The 21,214-nt window shown below is 47.8% G+C and overlaps 1 protein-coding gene across 10 annotated transcripts in view; it reads left to right on the top strand.

Moving 5' to 3' along the window:
- The window catches only part of FBLN5 (fibulin 5), an 83,132-nt gene that overhangs the window by 41,093 nt on the left and 20,825 nt on the right, over positions 1 to 21,214 (top strand). For all 10 annotated transcript variants that reach the window (XM_063652011.1, XM_063652009.1, XM_063652007.1 and 7 more), the window contains exons 5-6: positions 15,129 to 15,251; positions 18,859 to 18,975. In XM_063652011.1, coding sequence (XP_063508081.1) covers positions 15,129 to 15,251; positions 18,859 to 18,975 — 240 coding nt within the window. The remainder of the gene's footprint in view (positions 1 to 15,128; positions 15,252 to 18,858; positions 18,976 to 21,214) is intronic.

Genomic DNA, 21,214 nt, shown 5'->3' with positions numbered 1-21,214 from the left:
TGTGTTAGAGTTTCCTTCCTTTTTAAGGCTGAACAATATTCCCTCATGTGAATATACCACGTTTTGTGTATTCATTCATCTTCTAATGGACATTTGGGTTGCCTCCACCTCCTGGCTATTGTAAATAATGCTGCTATGAACATAGGTGTATAGGTATCACTTCAAGATCCTGCTTACAATTATTTTGTATGTATATCCAGAAGTAATATTGCTGGATCATGCGGTAATTTTGTATTTAATTTTTGGAGAACCACCATACAGTTTTCCATAGTGGCTACCCAATTTTACATTCCTGCAAGTGTTCAGTTTCTCCACGTCCTCACCAACACTTGTTTTTTTCTATTTTTTGTTGTTGTTTTTTGTTTTGAATTGTTGTTTTAAATCATATCAGCTGTCTTAGTCCCTTTGGTGTTGCTATAACTGAACACCACAGACCAGGTAATTTGTAAAGAATAGAGGCCTATTGAGCTCATGGTTCTGGAGGCTGAGAGGTCCTAAAGCATGGTGCCAGCATCTGGTGGGCCTTCTGGCTGTGTCTTAACATGGTGGAAGACATCATGTGGCCAGAAAGCAAGAGTGTGAATATCAGCTCAGGTCTGTCTTCCTCTTCTTAGAAAGCCACCAGTTCCATCATGGGGGCCCCATCCAGATGACTTTATCTAATTTTATTTACCTCCCAAAGGCCCCAGCTGTAATCAACCTAAGAATTTTCGTTGGATTTCCCACCCTTTTAATACTGTCACAGTGGCAACTGAATTTCAGTGCATGAACTTTGGGGGACACATTCAAACCATAGCAGTAGTTATCCTAACAGTTAGGAGGTGAGTGGGTTTTAAATTAATATTCTGTATTAGGCACTGTGCTTGGAGTAGGGGCTACAAAGATAAAGTGTGGTTCCTGCCCTCGCATCACTCACAGTCTTATGGCTAGACTAGTGTTTCTGTTGGTGTGAACACTTGCGCTAGCATCAACTTGATGTTGGTAAAAGTACTGATTCCTGGCTGGGCGCGGTGGCTCACACCTGTAATCCCAGCACTTTGGGAGGCCGAGGCAGGCAGATCACAAGGTCAGGAGATCGAGACCATCCTGGCTAACACGGTAAAACCCTGTCTCTACTAAAAATACAAAAAATTAGCCGGGCGTGGTGGCGGGCACCTGTAGTCCCAGCTACTCAGGAGGCTGAGGCAGGAGAATGGCGTGAACCCAGAAGGTGGAGCTTGCAGTGAGCCGAGATCACGCCACTGCACTCCAGCCTGGGTGACGAGGGAGACTCCATCTCAAAAAAATTAATTAATTAATTAATTAAAAAAAAAAGTACTGATTCCCAGGACTCTTTCTAGACCTCCTGAATCAAGAGCTCTATATTTTTAAAACAAGCCTCCAAAGACACTCTTATGTACACCCTTGGGCTAGATCAGTAGTTCTCCATTTGGCTGTACATTCAAATCGATTTCTGGGTTCCTCCCAGGGGTTCTGATTTAACTGGATTGAGGTGGGCTCCTATGTTTTAGAACTTCCCAAGTGATTCGAATGTACAGTCAAGGCACATTTGGCGAAACACTGGACTAGGTGATTTCTAAATTCTTTCCAGATGTAAAATTGTGCCCCCAGCAGCATTTTTTTAGTTCAGCAAATATTTATTGACTTGTCTCCTCCTTTCAGGGCTCTGGGTCAGCTGGGGTGTGAGGGTCAAGAAAAGACTGTGCTCAAATAGAAGGCCTTGAGTTCGTATCCTGACTCATTCATGCTGACTACCAGGATAGCCTTTGAGAAGTCCCCAAACCAAGAGAGGGTGATAGAAGCCTAATGAAGAAAGTCTCCGTAGAAGATGAGAGAGGCTGACTGTGCCAAATGCTGCTGAGAAGGTGTGAAGGAGGAGGACTGGGAATGAGAAAGGATCATTGGATTTGTCATTGAGGAGGTCATTGGTGACTTTGATGAGAGAGGCTTTAATGGAATAAAAGAGAAGGAAGCCTGATTGGAGTCAAGAACGGGAGGTTTGGAGGCAGAGCAGTGACCATAGACAGCAACTTCTAGGAAGTCTGTGGCAGAGGAGTGCAGAGAAGTGTGGAGAAGTACGTTGGGTCAGTTGTTTTTTATTAGAATTTCCTCCACTACTGCTAACACTGATTGGAAAAGCATTTATTAAGAACCCAATTAGCAGGCACTTATGAGCAGACTCTTGACGCAACCCTTTAGTGTCAGCGAATACATTTTGGGAGCTTACTTTATTATGGCATTTGGGTTTTTTTGGTTTTTTTTTTAATACGAGAGTCAAATTGTTCTGATTGAAGCTAACTCAAAGACATTATCAAAGCATAAAACTTAATGCTAGTTATTTTGCTGAACTACAAGGGGCTAGGACTAGTGTGTGTGGGGCATCTCACTGGAGAAAACATTTCCTAAGACTGAGAACCAGTACCAATTCCCACATGCAGGAGAGGATAGCTGTGTTTTTACTCCTTTTCTCTCTACTTTTCCTTCTTCATCCATCTCTTTTCTTATATTTTCCTCTTTATGATCCATTCTGCCTCCATTATCCTCCTCGTTCTCTTTTGCTTCCTTTGCTTGGCACATGATGCCTTTATAGATGGGCTCCCATCTCATCCTGCACCCCCAGCCCAGCTCTCACTGTGCACTCCTACGTGTCTGGCTGCTCCAGTGCACTTCTATGTGTTTTAACTGCTCCAGTTAAGCTCCCCCCGGCTCTCTGACTGTACAGTGCCTCTCATGTCTCTGTGCTCTTGCACGTGCTGTTCCCTACCTTCTTCTTTTGGCGAACTCCTGCTTGTTTGTATTAGGGTACACAGTAAGCCACTGTAACAAAGAGACCTTCAAAACGCTGGTTTAGATAGGAGAGAATTTTATTTCTCTCTCGTGCTGCAGTCCAGAGGCAGATGGCTTAGGGCTGGTAAGGAGGCTCCATGTGTAGTTTTCAGCTCTGGTTCCAAAATGGCTGCTTTGGCTCTTACCATCACATCTGCATCCCAACTAGAAGGAGGAGAGAAGGGACAAGGGGACTATGCACCAATTCTTTTTAAAGGCATGACCCAGACATTGTGCATATTATATTTACTTATATCTCACTGGCCAGAACTTAGTCACATAGCCACACTTCACTGTGAGAGAGGCTTAAAAATGCAGTCTTTGGTTGGGAGAATAGATATTGGCAGATGATAGTCTCTGCTGCAGGATCCTTCTAGATCCATCTGGTGTCTTCTACTCCAGGAAGCCTGTTTCACCTGGGAATGCCCCCATTCTTCTCTCCAGCATGACACTCACCATCCTGAGTTGGGATTACCTTGTCCCTTGTCTGTTCTCAACTAGACTGTAAACAGACAGGGCCTGTGTGTCATTTGTCTTTGAATCCCTAGTACCGATACCAGTGTTGCCCCAAGGGTATAGCATAAATGACTCCTGAGCAGAGGCATTGTGGGCAGTGGGACTCGGGCACTGTGCCTTTATGGTGGGAGGGAGGACAAGGGTGGTCTGGCAGGTCAGCCAGCTGGTTGGCCCCACGTGTAGCTCCCTCGCCTCCCTGCCTTCCTCACTGGAGACATCTAGGAATCTGCTGGTGCCCATGGAGGGGTGTCTGGGAAAGGGCAGCCCCATTCCTCAGCCAGGTAAACATGCAATCCTGAAAGGTATTTAATCCAAATATTTATTTTAGGTTCATGTCATCGTAGCTCTTACCAAGTCCAAAGGGTGATGGGGAGCAGGGTGTGGCTGTTTCAGCCCTGCACTGTTTGCGGGTGTGGCCTGCACTTCTAGACTCCCAGGGCATGTGGCCACCCCTCAACTGGGAGGTGGTATGTTTCAGGGCTCTTTCTCTCTTGCTCCCTCTCCCTCACCCCTATGGTCCCAGCAGGCTTTAGCCTCTTCCCCTCGTTTCCTGGGCTTCCAGTTCCTGTTGGGTCATAGCCTCCACACTATTTTCTGCTACACTGGGGTCGTCTGCTAGAGATGAGGAGCAGGGAACTTTGGACCCTACTGGGATAGAAGGGTGGGAAGAGGGCAGGGGATCGGCAGAGTGGGTTGGTCTGTGACCAAAAAGTTCATATTCTCAGTCGGGCATAGTCATGCCTATAATCCCAGCACTTTGGGAGGCTGAGGCACGCAGATCACCTGAGGTTGGGAGTTTGAGACCAGCCTGGTCAACGTGGCAAAACCCTGTCTCTACCAAAAATACAAAAATTAGCCCAGCGTGGTGGCACACACCTGTAATCCCATCCATTCAAGAGGCTGAGGCACGAGAATCACTTGACCCGGGAAGCAGAGGTTGCAGTGAGCCAAGATGGCACCACTGCACTCCAGCCTGGGTGACAGAGTGAGACTTTGTGTGAAAAAAGAAACAAACAAAAAACTCGGCCAGGTGGGGTGGCTCATGCCTGTAATCCCAGCACTTTGGGAGGTCGAGGCGGGTGGATCACAAGATCAGAAGATCGAGACCATCCCGGCCAACATGGTGAAACCCCGTCTCTACTAAAAATACAAAAATTAGCTGGGCATGGCAGCGTGTGCCTGTAATCCCAGCTACTCGGGAGGCTGAGGCAGGATAATCGCTTGAACTCGGGGGGAGGCAGAGGTTGCAGTGAGCCGAAATCACACCACTGCACTCCAGCCTGGCGACAGAGTTAGGCTCCGTCTAAAAAAAAAGCTCATATTCTTAGTCACCTACTGGCCTGTTTCTCGTAACTTGTTATTGTGAAAGAGCCAGCTGGCACTTCTACACCTTGTCCTAGGAGGTTCTGGGCTCCAGGAATGTGTGTATGTGAGGGGCCCCTTCCCCTAGGTCATCGTCCAGTGTCTAGACCTGTCGTCACCTGTCAGCAGCTTCATGACACACCCTGTTGTGTGTTCCCAGCACTCTGCAGCGCCCTCACATGCTTGTTTGTGTGCCACATCTGCCCTCCTCTCTTGCCTGCAAGCTCTAGGGGTGCAGGCGATAGGAGTTCCATTTTAGACATAAGGAGGCTGCCATGCAGAAGGTCACTGATGTGCACAAGATCACCCTGGTGAGGTGTGATGGGATCGGAAGTGGTGGCAGGGTCTTCTCACTGCAGGCATGGGAAGGGTGCACGTGCGTATTTCATGATCATGCTCTGAGAGTGACCCAGCTGGGAATGTTTGCTGCTGCTGATGGGCTGATTGATCCCAAGGGCTGAATTTGCACACCTGGGTATTCTCATGGCCAGCTTGAAAAATAGGTTTCCTGGGTATCCCCTGAGAGGTCCTGTTGATGTCAATTTTCAGGCCAAGAAGGTGTATCTTTTCCCTTCTATGATGCTCCTCCCTCCTATGATTGTTGAGAATAAAGTTCTTTCTCATCTAGGATGTCAAGCTGTCCCGGGAGGAAAGAGGAAACATCACTTACTCCATCAGGCCAAGCACTTTGCTATGGACTGAATGTTTGTACCCCCCCAAATCCATATGTTGAAGCCCATTATCCGCAATGTGAAGTTATTACAAGGTGGGGCCTTTGGGAGGTGATTACGTTTAGATGAGGTCACGGGGTGGAGCCCCCACGTTGGGACTGGTGAAGAACCTGAGCTTTCTCTCCGCTCTGTGAGGGCTCCCACCAGAACCTGACTGTGCTGCTTACCTCACCCTGGACTTCCAGCCTCGAGAACTGGGAGAAATAAACGCCTCGTGTTTAAGCCACGTAGTCTATAGTATTCTTGTCAGAGCAGCCCCACAGGACTAAGACACGCATAGTATGTTAGAACTTCTGGAAGTTGAGGACACTTTCAGATCAGCCCTGGGCCATGGCTAGGGTGGGGCTAGGCCTCCAGGCACTGTGAGCCTCAGCCTGAGGCTCTGTGGGATTTGGAATTGTCAGCCAATGTCCACTAGATATTCTTCATCCTCTGGGAATGAGAGATGGGCTGCAATAAGGTAGATGGTGGACTCGTCTCTTCCGATGTGTCTGGTGGCTTAACTGAATTTCCCTCTTGCTTTCGGAAGAGTCTTAGAGTCAAGTATCTTCATTTCCAGTATAATTCGCTTTAATACTCTCTAGTATGCCAGACACTGTGTGGGGTGCTTAAGATATGATTGTGAATAAGGCCCTTTTCCTGCTTTCAAGAAACTGGAGGTTCCGATGCACGTGGCTAACTATATTGTAGCAAGTGAACTGCTGTAAAACTAGATGTGCTTTGCCCATATGTGAGTAGGAAAGTAGGCTTAACTCGCAGTGTTGCCAAAGTATAGAGCGCATGCCATGAGGGTTCCAGGGAGGGAATGTAAACTTGCCATTTTTGTGTTTTGAGGTGGTTCTGGAGGTTTAATATTTAGTGCACTTTCACCAGGGAGGGATTGGAGCTGCCAGACAATTGATGAGGTTATTACAATCATTTAGAGAAAAGACAGTGGGGACCTGGAGTCTTTGGGGTAGGGGATGTAAGGAAAGTAGGAAATTTGCAAGATTTTCAGAAGAACTGCCTGGCATTGGCAATTGTATGAGAGTGGGACGTGAAGGGAAGATTTAAGGATGACTGTGGTCTCTAGCCTGGGCCACTGGAAAACACTGGCGCTGTTAACCCAGACAGAGTGCTGGGAATGGAGCGCTGGCGTGGGGAGCAGGTGGGAGGGGCAAGGAGTTCACAGACTATGATATAGGTCAGGATGGGTGAGGAGTAGGCTCAGAGGGAATGAGAAGGAGGAGCCCTCAGGGAGACGGGGAGATTACAGGAGTCAGGATCCACAGCATATAGAAACTGTTTTCATGAGTACTCAGTTAAAAAAGGGATGCTCTGTGTTGGAGGAAATATATTGTCCTTTCTCCTCATTGGAATCTTTTGTACTTTTTGTTATCTCTTTATGGTTAGTCAGAGAATTGAGTTCATAGGAAATGAAAACCCCACCAGTGATCTAAAGGGAGGAGAACCTTCTGGAAGCACACAATGCCGTGGTCAAGGCATTGCAGCCGTAGGCACCCAACAGCTACAGGGTGGAGTTAAAGAAAGGCTCTGTCCGTACACCAGAAAAGCATTCTGTTTTGGCTAGACTGTGCTAGAATCTTTAATAAGACTCCAAAAATAACAACTCTGTTATAACCAGCAGGCTTTATCTTAGAGAGAGAAGCATCCAGTTAAGAATCGCTGCTCGATTTTTTTCCCCATTTAAAAAAAAATAGTTTCAACTTTTATTTGAGATACAGGGGTACATGTGCAGGTTTGTTGCCTAGGTATTTTGTGTGATGCTGAGGTTTGAGGTATGATGGATCCCATGACCCAGGTACTGAGCATAGTTCCCGATAGTTAGTTTTTTGACTCTTGCCTCCCTCCCTTCCTCCTCTAGTAGTCCCCAATGTCTATTGTGGCCATCTTCATGCTCAGTTCCCACTTATAAGTGAACATGCTGCTTGATTTTTGAAAACTTAAATTCCCTCTTAGACTCTCTTAAATATTGCAGTTACTTATGCACCAGCCTAATAGTTTCTGAAACTCTGAGCAGGTTGCATGGATACAGAACCAAATACCACTTGGAACAGTCTAGCACCTTGTTACTCAAAGTGTGGTCCCTAAGCCAGAAGCATTGGCCTCATGTGGGAGCTAGTTAGGATTGTAGAATCCAATGAATTAGAATCTACATTTAACAAGATCCCCACTGAGTCATACGCATATTAAAGTCTGAGAAGTATTGATTTGGCACAGTGGATTTTAGATACAGTTTTGCGTTGGATTCATTTAGGTAAAATGTGTCATTAAAATAACACAGCTTTCCAAGCCTCAGCCCCAGAAATTCTGATTTAGTCAGGCAATTCTCTTGAGTAACCAGGTTTGGAAACTACTGGCTTCTAAAGATTCCAAAATCTCTGTCAATAGACAAATGGCAAAAATTTTAGTAAATGGAAATCTAGTTTGAACTCCACGTCTGTTTGCTTTACATTCATGATAATGGCCAAAGCCTCATGGCTTTTTGAAAAACAAACAAACAAACAAAAAAAACCTATGTCTAGATTGACATTAGACATGACTTGTCCCCTTCCTCTCAGGACATCTTGATGCATGATGCTCAAGAGGACATGTGTTTCCCCTGGCCCCGCAGCAGGGACCATACACTGGCAAAAGTTGAATGGGCTTGGCCAATTCACTGCCCAATTTGAAAACAACTAAAGTCAGCTGATGTTTACCAAGTGCTCTGAGGATGAAAGTAATTACCCAAGAACCAAACAATGTGATCTCCATTAGTTGCATAGTTTGTCTCTGTAGAAGATCATAGCTTGAAGGGGCCTTTCAGAACTCTCCTCCAGCTCTCGCTTTAGGGATAGAGAAAGAGAATCCATGGAGAGGTTGGGACCTGGATTCCAGCTGGTTTCATTCAAGAGGGAAGGATATTTTGTTGTTTGGAAAATGGACCACATATTTGTTGCCTAATCAGAGGCGCAAAATGAACAAACTTTGTATTCCATGCTTAATCTCAAGTGTTGGGGAAAGTGCTGTAAACACAAAAAGATCTGGCTCCTAGTGATTGGCCAGGACCGTAAGACACATGGAGTGCAGATGTCCTAGGAATCCGACAGCGAGTTCTCCAACGCTGAGATCTTTAATTAAACAGGTGTTTGGGAAGTAGGTCCTGTGTAGCTTCCAGCCTTGGCTGGGCTCGTCTTGCTGAAAACTGGCACCCACCCAGCCCAGCAGCAGGCCTGAAACTGGCTTCACTTGGAGGCGTAGGAATGTGCCATTGTTGTTTTCTTCTTTCTTATCAAGCCCCATTAGCTTGAGCAAGGAAGGAACAAAAATGGGCTGGGAAAACATGTTATTTCACTGGGTAAAAATTTACTACCAAGGAAATGATTTTTGCCATATCCAAAAAAGGAAGAGTAGAGGCCTTGGAAAGGTGTGTCTTCCAAGGGCTCTTGGACAGCTTCTCCTAGTGTCACCCAGTGAGAATGTTTCCCTTTGGCTGATGGCCGTTCTCACACAAGAACTGAGATATTCGGCCGACGTTATGTACACAGGCTCACAAAGTCAGACCTTGCCTGTTCACAGTATTGGAGCAAAGAAGGCACGGGAAGAGGCAAGAATCAGATTGTGAAAAGGTTGATCATACATGGCCATTAGACACACGTATCTTTATGCTTTTGGATGCCTGCAATTATAGAATCATAGATGGGCCCAGAGATGCCTGGGTGCAGAGGTGGAGATGGAGACTCCATGAAGGAATGTACCCTGGCTTTCCTTACCTCTTGTCCAGATCTCCCACCATGTGCCTGGGGCTCAAGGGGGAGAAGTCCCTGACTTTGGCTGTGGTTGAATCACAGAACTAACCATGCTTATAGCCCATGAAACCCCTGGGCTGTCATCCTGGTGTCTTTAGTGAATTCTAGAACAGCATCTGCAGGAGGCAGAGACCAAGCTTCTTCTATCTTCCACAGCTGTCAGAAACAGCACCTCCCCCAGGGAAGGGAGCTATGTGCCAGGCAGTCAGGCTGGCACCTGTGCTCCTGTTAATTCATGAACTCTCACATCTACCTACAAGGCAGGCTACATCAGCCCTGTTGCAGAACACCCAAGGATCCAGTAAATTGCCCTGCCTTATTTAGTTATTAAATGTGGGAGCCTGGATTCACACTCAGCTCTGTCTGCTCCCAAAGTTCTTATTCTTTTACCTGCTAGTCTTTTCTGGGGAGTTCTCAGCCCTTTGTTGTATTTTTCTTTTAAACTTTGGTGCTTGGAGAATGACCTAGAAAATGTTCTCCCTATGGGCATGGGGAACCATTAGTGTTTTCTTTTGTTTTGTACAGTTTTTAAAGGACATTTTATTTCTGTTAGAATTTGTGTTATGAAAACAAAGTATTTTCAACTTTCAGGAATAAATGCTGAACTGTAAACACATGTATGTATATAATATGTGCATTCAAATATAACAAATAGCTGTCATACATATGCATGTTATTTATATTTGAACATATTTATGCATATTTAATGTGATATATTAAGTCTGTTATAACTGCCTATAGAGATTTTATTTAATAATTTGTGAGTTAATACTAAGATTGTACTTGGAACCATTACTTTTATATGGGACAGAAAAGTAGATTGTGTGATGTTTTCTGAGAACCAGCCCACTCCCAAGGGGAGGACATAAAATGGGCATAAATCAACAATGTAATACCCACGAAGCTGTCTGAGAACTCCATACAGTGAAGGAGAGGAGTGCCAATCACCACTGGCTTCCTCTGCAGAGTCCTGCTCCAAGGACCAGAACGGTCAGCAGATGTGTGGGCTGTGGCCCCTTCCTGTGCTGTCCGTGAGTCAGAATGGAAGGTTCTGTTCATTTTCTTGTCCCCGAGATTGTTGGACAGTTGTATTTTGATGTGTTGAGGCCAGTTTCTTCATCTGGTGCCTTTGTAAGATCTTTTCTGTACTTGAAGGACATTCTTTTACTCCTTTAAACACACGAGACTGAGGGACATCCCTTTATTCCCCTTGTCTTTGCATATTTGCCCACGTGAAGCTTACTGTCTGGCTGGGGAATGTGAGACGTAGCTAAGGGTGTGAAATCCTAAAAGAGCTTCCCGAATATGTAGGCCACTGTCCTGGGGCCTGAAAGCCCTTTCTGTCTATGGCCTCCTTGGAAGGCATCGAGGAGGTGATATTGATGGGTTTTGATGACTTTCCTAAGTGAGCAGTTGTTTCAGATTGAGAACGCCACTCTGTGGATGTCTCAAGGGAGAGGTGCCAGTGCAGGTGAGACTGCAAGGTCAGCAGAGCTGTGCTGCTTGATGCAGATGGAGACTTCTTCCTGGTAGGGGCAGTGCTGGGCTTTTCCAGGTTCTGGGAGAGTTGGTGAGCGCTTTCCTCCAGTTGCCAGGGTGCTGGTCATCTGGGCAGCAGATGGACATTGCCTCACCTGGGGAGAGCCAAGCCATTGTTGCTGTGGCAGAATCCTCCAAGTGCCCAGGCACCTGACTGGGGTGACAGCAGCCAGGAGGGAGCAGGGAGATGAGAGGACTCTCAGTAAAGTCTGCTTCTGGGTACCATACAGCGGGAGGGAATATGCTTGATGCCAGCTCTTCCAAAGGTCCTGGAGGCTGGGGAGGACACACACACACACACACACACACACACACACACACGAACACACAGCCACTGTAGAGCATAAAGAATGAATGAATGGGGGCCGGGAGCGGTGGCTCACGCCTGTAATCCCAGCACTTTGGGAGGCCGATGCAGGCAGATCACGAGGTCAGGAGATAGAGACCATCCTGGCTAACACGTTGAAACTCCGTCTCTACAAAAAATACAAAAAAATTAGCCAGGTGTGGTGGCGGGCACTCGTAGTCCCAGCTACTCTGGAGGCTGAGGCAGAAGAATGGTGTGAACCCGGGAGGCAGAGCTTGCAGTGAGCTGAGATCGCGCCACTGCAGTCCAGCCTGGGCGACAGAGCAAGATTCCATCTCAAAAAAAAAAAAAAAGAATGAATGAATGAATGGGTGAGCAAGTGAATGAATAAAGGATTGAATGCACCCAGCATTATTTTCTCTTAGGGGACTCTTCCTGACTATTGCACAGGAAAAGAAAGCAGACCCTGTTTGCATATGAGGATATTGACACTTGCTCAGGTTGTCATAGCTTGTACTTTTCCACTGATGCGAAAAGGGAGGCCCTGCCAAAGAATGTCCTTGGAGTGATTCAATGTATTTTTCCTTCTGTGATTTAAGTCAAATGTATTTAATGTAAGAAGTTCCGCTGTGAGCTGGAATGTGTGATGAGTCTTTCAGCCTCCCCCCGAGGAAGCCCACCGTGTGAACACTTCCAGTTTTAGCTCTATCAGGTGTGTAAGCTGACAGTGGTTGGCGTGATGGTGGCTGTTTTTAAAGTACACACACCCAAATGGGCTTGTCAGCTAGTTGGCTGGAAAAACCTTTCTGGGGGCTGCGAGAGATTGATGTTTGCCGTTCATGTGTTCATTCATTCAATAGTAATTGAACATTTACCAGGGACGCAGCATTACACCAGGTGTGTTTTGAGGCTATAAAGCTGAGCGATTCCCCCCCCAAAAAAACTTCAGGGACTTATTGACTTCTCAAAATATGGTTTCTATTGACAATTCATTAAACAAGTTAATGAAAGTTAAAATTTTAATTTTAAAATCTGTATAAACAAAAGTGTCATATAACTGAGTTAATTCTTTTTTTTTTTGAGATGGGGTCTTGCTGTGTTGCCTAGGCTGGAGGTCAGTGGTGCAATCTTGGCTCACCATAGGCTCAACTTCCTGGGCTCAGGTGATCCTCCCACCTCAGCTTCCTGAGTAGCTGGGACTACAGGTGTGTGCCACCACACCCGATTAATTTTTTGTATTTTTAGTAGAAACAGGGTTTTGTCATGTTGCCCAGGCTGGTCTCTGGTCTCAAACTCCTGCACTCCAGCAATCCACCCACCTTGGCCTCCCAACGTGCTGGGATTACAGTCATGAGCCACTGCGCCTGGCTGAGTTAATTCTTTAGTTCAGAAGAAGTGCTGGAGTTTTTAAAAGAGTGAACTTCAAGGATTTTGATTCTCGGCCCGAATACTTCACACACATGCCCACGATGGGGTCCTTTGTGCCCTTCTGAGTCCAGCCTGGCCTGCTGGCATGCATCTGGTTTCTCTCTGTAGGACTTGGCAGGCACATTGTGTGGGACACAAATTACGCAAGCACAGAGGCTTGGGAACTTGCTGCCACCAAGCCTCTCCGGTGATTCTTCTCCTGTGTTGGTCACCCTCACCCTTCATTCCCCTCAAGGCAGGAAAAAGAACAGAAATTCCTAAGGCAGTGTTGTTCCCAGCACACAATTGCCATCCATCACTCCCTGCTGGGAAAATGTAAATACGCACCAGCCAATAGTGGCACTATTTATTGTCATAGACTTCACTGTGGATTTGAGCAGGAGCAGCTTCTGGCCAAGCATTATTCACCAGCTCCCCTGGGAGGCTATGCTCGGTGGGCAGAGCTGGATGGAAGGGAGGCAAAGGTGAGGCTGGAGTCCTTGCAGCTGAAAACAGGGCTGGGTCTTTGCCACTGAGGCTGCACATGCTCAACACCAGGGTGGAGTGGAGGCTGCCGCCATCTTGGCACCAGGTTCTTGGAGGATGTTCATGTTTAGAGGAGGGAAAGCCACTTCCATAGGATTCCCAGACAGCTGTCATTTTGGGGTAGGGTAGGGACTGATCAGCGTCGTTAGTGTTGGGCTGTTGCAGGTGGATGGTGGATTTGTGGCCATATCACCTGAACCCGAGGGACCACCGCTCACCCAGTTGAATGTTTTACTGAAGCGCACAAAGCCCTGTGCTACACGAGGCCCTTGTCCTCAAGGAGCTTACACTTTTGGGTCTTAGACACCCCCATCCCCACCGTACGTATTCAAAGAAGCCAACTGAATGGATGATGATCAAGTTTGCAATCTGCAGTGTCAGGAAGCAGACAGCTTGGGAGTGGGGTCGGTAAAAAGCAACAAAAGCTCAGCCCTCCCTCAGCCCAGTCTGCCAGCTCCCCCCTGAGTCTGCTTGGTCCTGGGTGGTGTGACCTCTGTCAGACCTGCACGGAGTAGACTTAGAGTCAGGCAGGCAGGGAGGCCTGGACTCAGCTCTTGGCTTGGTGCTTATTAGCTCTTTCCACTCAGTTTTCCCATCTGTAAAATGGGGATTGTGAGCCCACCTCGCAGGGTGATGTGAGAGTAAATACAAGTAACAAGGTAGGTGTCAGGCACATAACACAGGCTCAGTGAATTGCAGCTTTCAGTATTACTTCCGACTGCACGATGGTCCGTTCGGTGAAGGTGGAGAAAAGGTGTAGATGAGCAAACCCTGATGCAGGAATGAAGAGGGGAGGGAAGGTGACCCACCAAGGTGCAGGTGAAGGCAGGGCTGACAAGGAGAAAAGGTGTTGGGGTCCTCTGGACCAGGCAGATCCAGGAGGCACCGTGGATCCTTGTGGAGTAAATTAATGCGTGAATATTTAATGAAAAGTCTCTTCCTTTAGGTCAAAGTGAGAGTGTGGCATCGGGAGGTCCATTTCAGGATCTTGGGCGCTCTCCCCTAAAGTGCAGTGCAGGGGAGAAGGGGAGGAGGATGTTTCAGTTTCAACAAACAGTTTTGAGCGCTGTCTGCACCAGACGGCTTGGGAATGGCCATGAATATGGCTCGATATCTGTGCTCTGAAGCTCTAAGTTAAGAAGGGACCGAGGTGGATACAAGTATCTTCACGCCACCAGACAGATGGCAGTGGGCTCTAGAGCAGCATAGAGAGACTTGCTGTGAGCAGAGGACAGACAGAGATTAGCTCCAGGAACTCTGGAGTGGAGCGAAGACTGGAGAGCTTCAGACCGAAAGATTTTCATGGGTGAATACCATTAAGCAACTGGACTGCCAGCTTCTGTTGGCAGGGAACTTTTTTTTTTTTTTTCTTTTTTTGAGACAGGGTCTCACTCTGTCTCCCAGGTTGGAGTGCAGTCGTGCAATCTCGGCTCACTGCAACCTCCACCTCCTGGGCTCAAGCGATCCTCCCAGCTCAGTCTCCTGAGTAGCTGGGACTACAGGTGCATGCCACCAGGCCTGGCTAATTTTTAGTTTTTAGTAGAGACGGGGTTTCACCATGTTGCCTGAGCTTGTCTTGAACTCCTGAGCTCAGGTGATCCACCCATCTCAGCCTCCCAAAGTGCTGGGATTATAGGCGTGAGCCACAGCGCCCGGCTGGGGACATTTCCTTTACTTCTATTTTGTTCTCAGTGGTGTTTATCATAGTCCTGTGCACACTGTAGGTACGCAGCAGACCTCTGTTTAACATATGAATGAATAAGCCTAATACAAAACGGCTTTCTAAATCAAGTAATGGTTATTGTCAAGGTGATGCACCTTCAGAGAGCAATGGCATAGGATGGCAGAAGGATGCCTGAGGATAAGGGTTCCTTTCTTGGCCATTTCCCTTTGTGGATTTCTGGTGAGCAGACTAGCTCAGCCTTCAGTAGAGGTCAGTGTCTCCTAGAAGTGCCCATCAGGGAAGCACTGCCGCCTCCTTGGGTATAACCTAGTGACCTTATCAACTGCCTCCCAGCCAAGACAAACAAGCCACTGGCACCCCTGGTGGCTTCAGGGCTCTAGATGGATGTGAGTGACATTCTTTGGACTATGTCTGTGTTACAGATGTGGACGAGTGTGCAACAGATTCCCACCAGTGCAACCCCACCCAGATCTGCATCAACACTGAAGGCGGGTACACCTGCTCCTGCACCGACGGATACTGGCTTCTGGAAGGCCAGTGCTTAGGTAACAGCTCTCTGGGGGGTCACAGGGACTCTTGGAAGTAACGGTTGCCAGGGGCATTTTGAGGTATGGGCATAGCTGGCTGCCTGAAGGTAGTAAGCTTTTCTTTGCCCGGGAGGGCGGGAGGGGTGGAAGGCTATTGAACTCACATGTGTAACCACCCTTGAAAATCAATTGCCATCATCGCCATCTTGTCATCATTATAGTTTTTGAATGTATTTATTTATTTTTGAGACATAGTCTCACTCTGTCACCCAGGCTGGAGTGCAATGGCGCAATTTCAGCTCACCGCAACCTCCGCCTCCTGGGTTGGAGTGATTCTCCTGCCTCAGCCTCCTGAGTAGCTAGGATCATAGGCATGTGCCACCACGCCCAGATAATTTTTGTATTTTTTGTACAAATGGGGCTTTCGCCATGTTGGCCAGGCCGGTCTTGAGCTCCTGGGCTCAAGTCATCTGCCCGCCTCAAAAGTGCTGAGATTACAGGCTTGAGCCACCACGCACGGCCTTGAATGTTTTTTTTCTGTTTTTTTTTTTTGTTTTTGTTTTTTTGATATGGTGTCTCCCTCTGTTGCCCAGGCTGGAGTGCAGTGGCACGATCTTGACTCACTGCAATCTCTACCTTCTGGGTTCAAGTGATTCTCCTGCCTCAGCCTCCTGAGTGAGTAGCTGGCATTACAGGCATGTGCCACCATGCCCAGCTAATATTTGTATTTTTTGTAGAAACAGGGTTTTGCCATGTTGGCCAGGCTGGTGTCGAACTCCTGGGCTAAAGTGATCTACCTGCCTCAGCCTCCCAAAGTGCTGAGATTACAGGTGTGAGCCACCATGCCCAGCCTCAAATATATTTTTTAAGGGCTATAGTTTTGGATGTATTTTTTAAGTTTGATTTTACCTTGACTTTCTTCACGAAGTTTATATCCACGCCAGGAAGTGACAGAGGTGAGGATGATTTTGCTTTAGTTAGAAATAATGCTAAGAGAAGGGAACACTTTCGCTTAGTCACAGAAATGTGGCAAGTCTTGAATGTGGATCAGTAGATCCTGATCTTACATCAGTTCCTTTCAACACCCTGTCTTTGCCCTTCCCCTGAGACGACCACACCCACCCCACCGCCCGTGGCCTTCCCTTTTACTCCTGAGGAGTCAGTCACCAACTGAGGGCTGCCTTTGCAGTTGGCATCTGCTATCTGATCTTTCTGTTTATTTTACTGGAAGGTTATTTTCCTTTCTTCCCCTTTAGTTTTGGGTTTAGCCAAGTGAGTGAATTCATAGCAAACTCTAGCTGTCACTTCAATTTCTAATTCTAGGGTGTGATTTCTATGCTGTGTTTTCTAGAAAAGGCCTTGTCAGTTTAAATTCTCTAAGACACCATTCTGTTGCCTGAAAGTTAGTCCTGGAGGAGTTGAGAAACAGATCCAAACGAAATCATGGAAACAAAGAAAAGCTACCTCTTTCCAAGTTTCTTGATTGAGGCTGAGTGGGTCTGCCCTCAAGCCCCATCGGAAGCATCCTTGAGGCCTAGATTGGCTTGATTCTTCTTTCCAGGCTTGCACGCGGGCGTCTGTGAATATGACAGTCGCTGTGCATTCAAACCAACCTCTGCTATCATGGAAAATTTGATGCTACTTATTTGAACATAAGCAGATCAGTGAGAAAGAGTTATTTGTACAGGAACTTAATATGTCGAATTTCAGAGCTGGAAAGGATGTTGAATATTATGTCATCCAACTTTTATAGCATCGCAGACTGAGACTCAAAGAGAAGGAACATTTTAGACAAAGTTAAAGTGAGTTGGGTGTAACTTCCAAGTCTCCCTTGTCTCAGTCTAGTTTTTTTTTCCCCACCACAAGGGGCGCTGGAGTGCTAGGGGGAGACCGGGATATGCCAGCCGTGTTAACAGAAACCCTCTGATGTGAGGGGTGCCAGCAACTCGGACATTCCTCTACCTGGGAGGGTTGTTCTCTTCCTGGGAGCACGGAGCTGTGGGAAGGATGCTCATGGATGCCTAGCGTGGTACCATGTGGCCCAGCCACTCATATTCACATCTGAAAGGAAGACTTCTCCTAATTATGGCTGAACTCCTGCCCTCCCCTGGCTAAACTCACCTTTCCCTTTCAAAATGCAAGTTCCATAGCCACACACTCTCTGTTCTGTGTACCACTGAAGATGCTGCTTTTGCAGAAAAATGAGGGGTCGAGGGGCTGCCTTTTTTCCAAGGTACACCTAGTGAAGGGTACCCTCTCCAGCCCCTGCTGCCTGCCTGGCCTTGGTGATGTGCCCAACTGCACTCTGGGAAGAAGTCAGGGCCAGCCACTGTACACCCAATGGGTCCTCTGTGCAAGAGCTGCCCTGCACTCAGGGGCAGTGCAATGGGCCAGGTTAGAAGTAGCCGGGACTTAGAGACAAAACAGAATCACAGGACAGGGCACAGAATCTGAGAAGGGCTGAACAATATGTAAGGGATCAAGATGGATCTGGGAGGTGGAGTCCTTCCTGGCAGTAGGTAGAAACCAGGCACAAGGACTGAGGCTCTAAGCCGGCCTCCAGAGTCCTGGATGGCCCCTGGTTCCAAAGGAACGGGGGGACCAGGGAGGAAACCTGGTTAGATTGGGGGAGGTGGGGATAAGGACCAGTTCTAGCTACAGTCAGATCAACTGGTCACAGCAGGAGCCTGTATTGGTGCCATCTCAGACTCTGCCAGGAGGCTGGTGATTTCATTCACTACCCTTACCCCACAGGAATGAATTCTCCAGCCCATTATCACATCAGCTTGGGGTATTGAGAAGTGCTTTCCCAATGACATCAGGCTCCCCATTGATGGATACATATTACAGGGAGGTCACATTGCCCAGCTCTGCTCAAAGGATCCATTCACCCACAATGCCGCCACTTTCCCTGGCAAGGCCAGCTGTGGCTTGGAAGAGGTGTGTTTATCCAGAGTTTTATGTTCACTCTGGTGCAAGGAGGAGATTCAGGGTGAATTCCAGCGCCCTCATGTTACTGGATTCATGGGTCTCCAGGGTCATGCTGCCCAGCTCGTCCCAGCCTAACTGGCTCTTGTTCCTGACAGCTGGACATATTCATTGTTCATGGAGCTGGCAAGGAGCCTACTGGAGTGATGCTATGGATTCTTCTTATGTGTTAAGAAGAATCCTGGGCAGTGGAGCCTCTATATGGAATCTTCAAGTTGAATCTTAACATTGGATAAATCTTAAGAGCTGGGTAATCTCAAATCTTAGAGCTGGGAATAATTGGAGAGTCCGTCTTGGATAAACCTTAGTGTTGAATCTTAGAGCTGGGTAAAATTGGAGAGCTCATTTTGCCCAGCATCCCAATCGAAGCAGAAATTTCTTCTGCAACTTTTAGGATAGGTTCAGGTATTTATGGGACTGAGATGGGTCGAGGAGGGGAAAGATTGTGGGGAGATTGAGCCTTGTAATCGAGACAGCATCACCATCCGTGACACTCAGTAGGCACTGTCTTGGCTCCTGTTCCTCTTTGCTTCCATTCATGATCCTGTTTGGGAAGAGCAAGGCAATCATGCCACGCTAGTGGGGGCATCATTGAGTGAGGAGACCTGTCTCACTTTGCTTGCATTTCTGTTTCCAGACATTGATGAATGTCGCTATGGTTACTGCCAGCAGCTCTGTGCTAATGTTCCTGGATCCTATTCTTGTACATGCAACCCTGGTTTTACCCTCAATGAGGATGGAAGGTCTTGCCAAGGTATGTGACGTGCATGATAACTTGGACATGATGTGAGACACTAGCTACAGCCTTCTTCAGCGCCTGGCAGCTTATGTTTGTGGGAAATACTGCTGCTACAGTATATTCCCATTCCTTGTCACTGCCCGCCCATCCCCATTACTACAGAAACGTGAGACCTGAACCTTGCTATGCGAAGCATCTCAAAAAGTGCTCTGAATATGGCTGAGGGTAGGACCCCAATCCTCCACTGGCTGGGAGTGTACAGTTTCATGGATTCGCTTCTTTTCTGTGTCTGCTATCCAGAAGTAGCCTTGCTGGCTTTCTTGCCTAATCAGAAATTTGGTTGCATGTCCTATAGCCTAAGTTCAGTTCCCGAGGCCTGAGGAGGGTTGGTCAGGGTCCCTGACCCTCCATGAATCATAAAATAAACACATCCATGCTGGGCAGGGGGTGTCGTGGGCAATTCTGAGGCCTCTCGCTATACTTTTCCCTCCAACCTGTGCCAGGATGGCCTGTTCCTCAGCAAAGGGTCTGGTGGTGGTGGTAACATCCCCTGCTACTCAGCATGCCCCCACAAAATCAGACTGAAACAAAGGCATTTTGTAGTTTTCACATGATCATTTGAAATACTGATAAGTAAGAAAAACAAGTTGCATGCCTATTGTGGTTTCCAGCTGAAGGTTTCTTCTGCTCAGGAAGTGAATGGGGGACTTAAGACCCAAAGAATTAGCGCAAATCCTGCTTTGGCCCCTGACTTCCCCCTCAACTTCCAGCTCCCGGCCCAGGCCTCCAGCCCCTGGCAGCTGCTTGGCCCAGGTTGGAGTTGGAGGCAGTGCTGCAGATGCAGAATGAGGTCTTTGTCTGGAGACCTCAGGCTTTACAGGGCCCATTTCCTTGTTTCATTCACCCTTGGAGATCTGGCCGGCAGGCTCCTGGCCATTGAGTTTGGAGGATATTAGGTCTCCTTTACTTTAATTGTATCTAAATCATTGGTAAAGAGGAAGGCATCAGTGTTAAAGAGTTTGATCCTGGATTCTTTCTAAGTCTGTCCTTCAAAGCTTATTCTGCTAATTGTTCCAAGAATTCTGGACTGTGGTCCTCACGCCAAAAGAGGTCATTTTCTTCTGAGAGTAGATGCCAGGCCAGGAGGTTGAGAAAGCGGATAAACAAGGGCCCTTCCTTCCCACTGGAGCAGGAGGGGGCGCCTGGCTCCCTTGCTGCTGTGATAAGCAGCTTAGAGCAGATGCAGACTTCTCTGTGCCAAGGCCTGGGATTGGAGGTGCCAGCCACAGGCTGGCACAGTGCACCCAGTACCTCCTGAGGCATAGCCATGCCCAAGCCAAAAGGCGCCTGCGTCTTTCAGGCCTCTGAGGGACAGGTGTGTGACAAAGAGCAGATAATACACGTGGCAGTGCCAAGTCCACAGCATAATAAAGCAGCAGGCCCGGCACCCAGGCCTGGGTATGGGCACTCGGCCACTGGGATGCTGCATCAGCAGGGCCCATGGGCAGCACAAGGCGTCGCATACTCCAGTGAGCTTTTGCAATCCTGACTCTTCGTGTGTGGAAGAGTGCTTTACACGCTAGAGCATTGTCACGTCTGTTCATCTCACTGAACTCAAATAATAAATAGCCTCGTGAGGTCAGCAGGCAGGTGTTTGTGGCTCTGCTTCACTGAGGAGGAAATCAAGGCTCAAAAAGGTTAAGCAACTTGGCCAAAGTCACACAGCCAAGTGGTAGCAGAGCTGAGAGTAAAACCCGGGGCCCAGACTTCTTGTCCAACAGGTTGGAGTGGGGCCCTGTGTGCCCTCAGCAGATTCAGAAGGGCATTTGGAAAGGGCTGGCAGGAAAGGACAGTGAGAACCCCAGGGGGGCAGAATCATTTTGGTCACCCTGCTCTTCAGAAGCAGCTGAGAGCGGTGAGGGGGTGGAATGAGTTCATTCATCTCCGAGTGGCCAGCGCCTGGCCAGAGGCTGAGGCCACCAGCCCTAACACTTGCCAGCACTGTCCTGTCTGAATTTGCACTCAGTGGCTTAGCACAGTGGAGATTTTCCTACCCCTCCTGTCCCCAGTGGGGAAACCCCAACCTCCCACGGGCACTGGTGGGGACCAGCGTCTTGCTAGACCCTCTCTCTACAGCTGTTCATTTATTTGTTTTCTCCCTGAGAGCTCCAGAGATGCCAGGAGGCAGGAACTTTGTGGCCATGGGATTAGCCTCCCCTTTAAGAAAAGCCTCTCAGTCTGCTCACCGTGAAGG

Source organism: Pongo pygmaeus, chromosome 15 (assembly GCF_028885625.2).
Source record: "Pongo pygmaeus isolate AG05252 chromosome 15, NHGRI_mPonPyg2-v2.0_pri, whole genome shotgun sequence".
NCBI lineage: Eukaryota > Metazoa > Chordata > Mammalia > Primates > Hominidae > Pongo > Pongo pygmaeus.
Note: the sequence above shows the minus strand (reverse complement) of the source record. Positions and strands in the feature narration are given on the sequence as shown.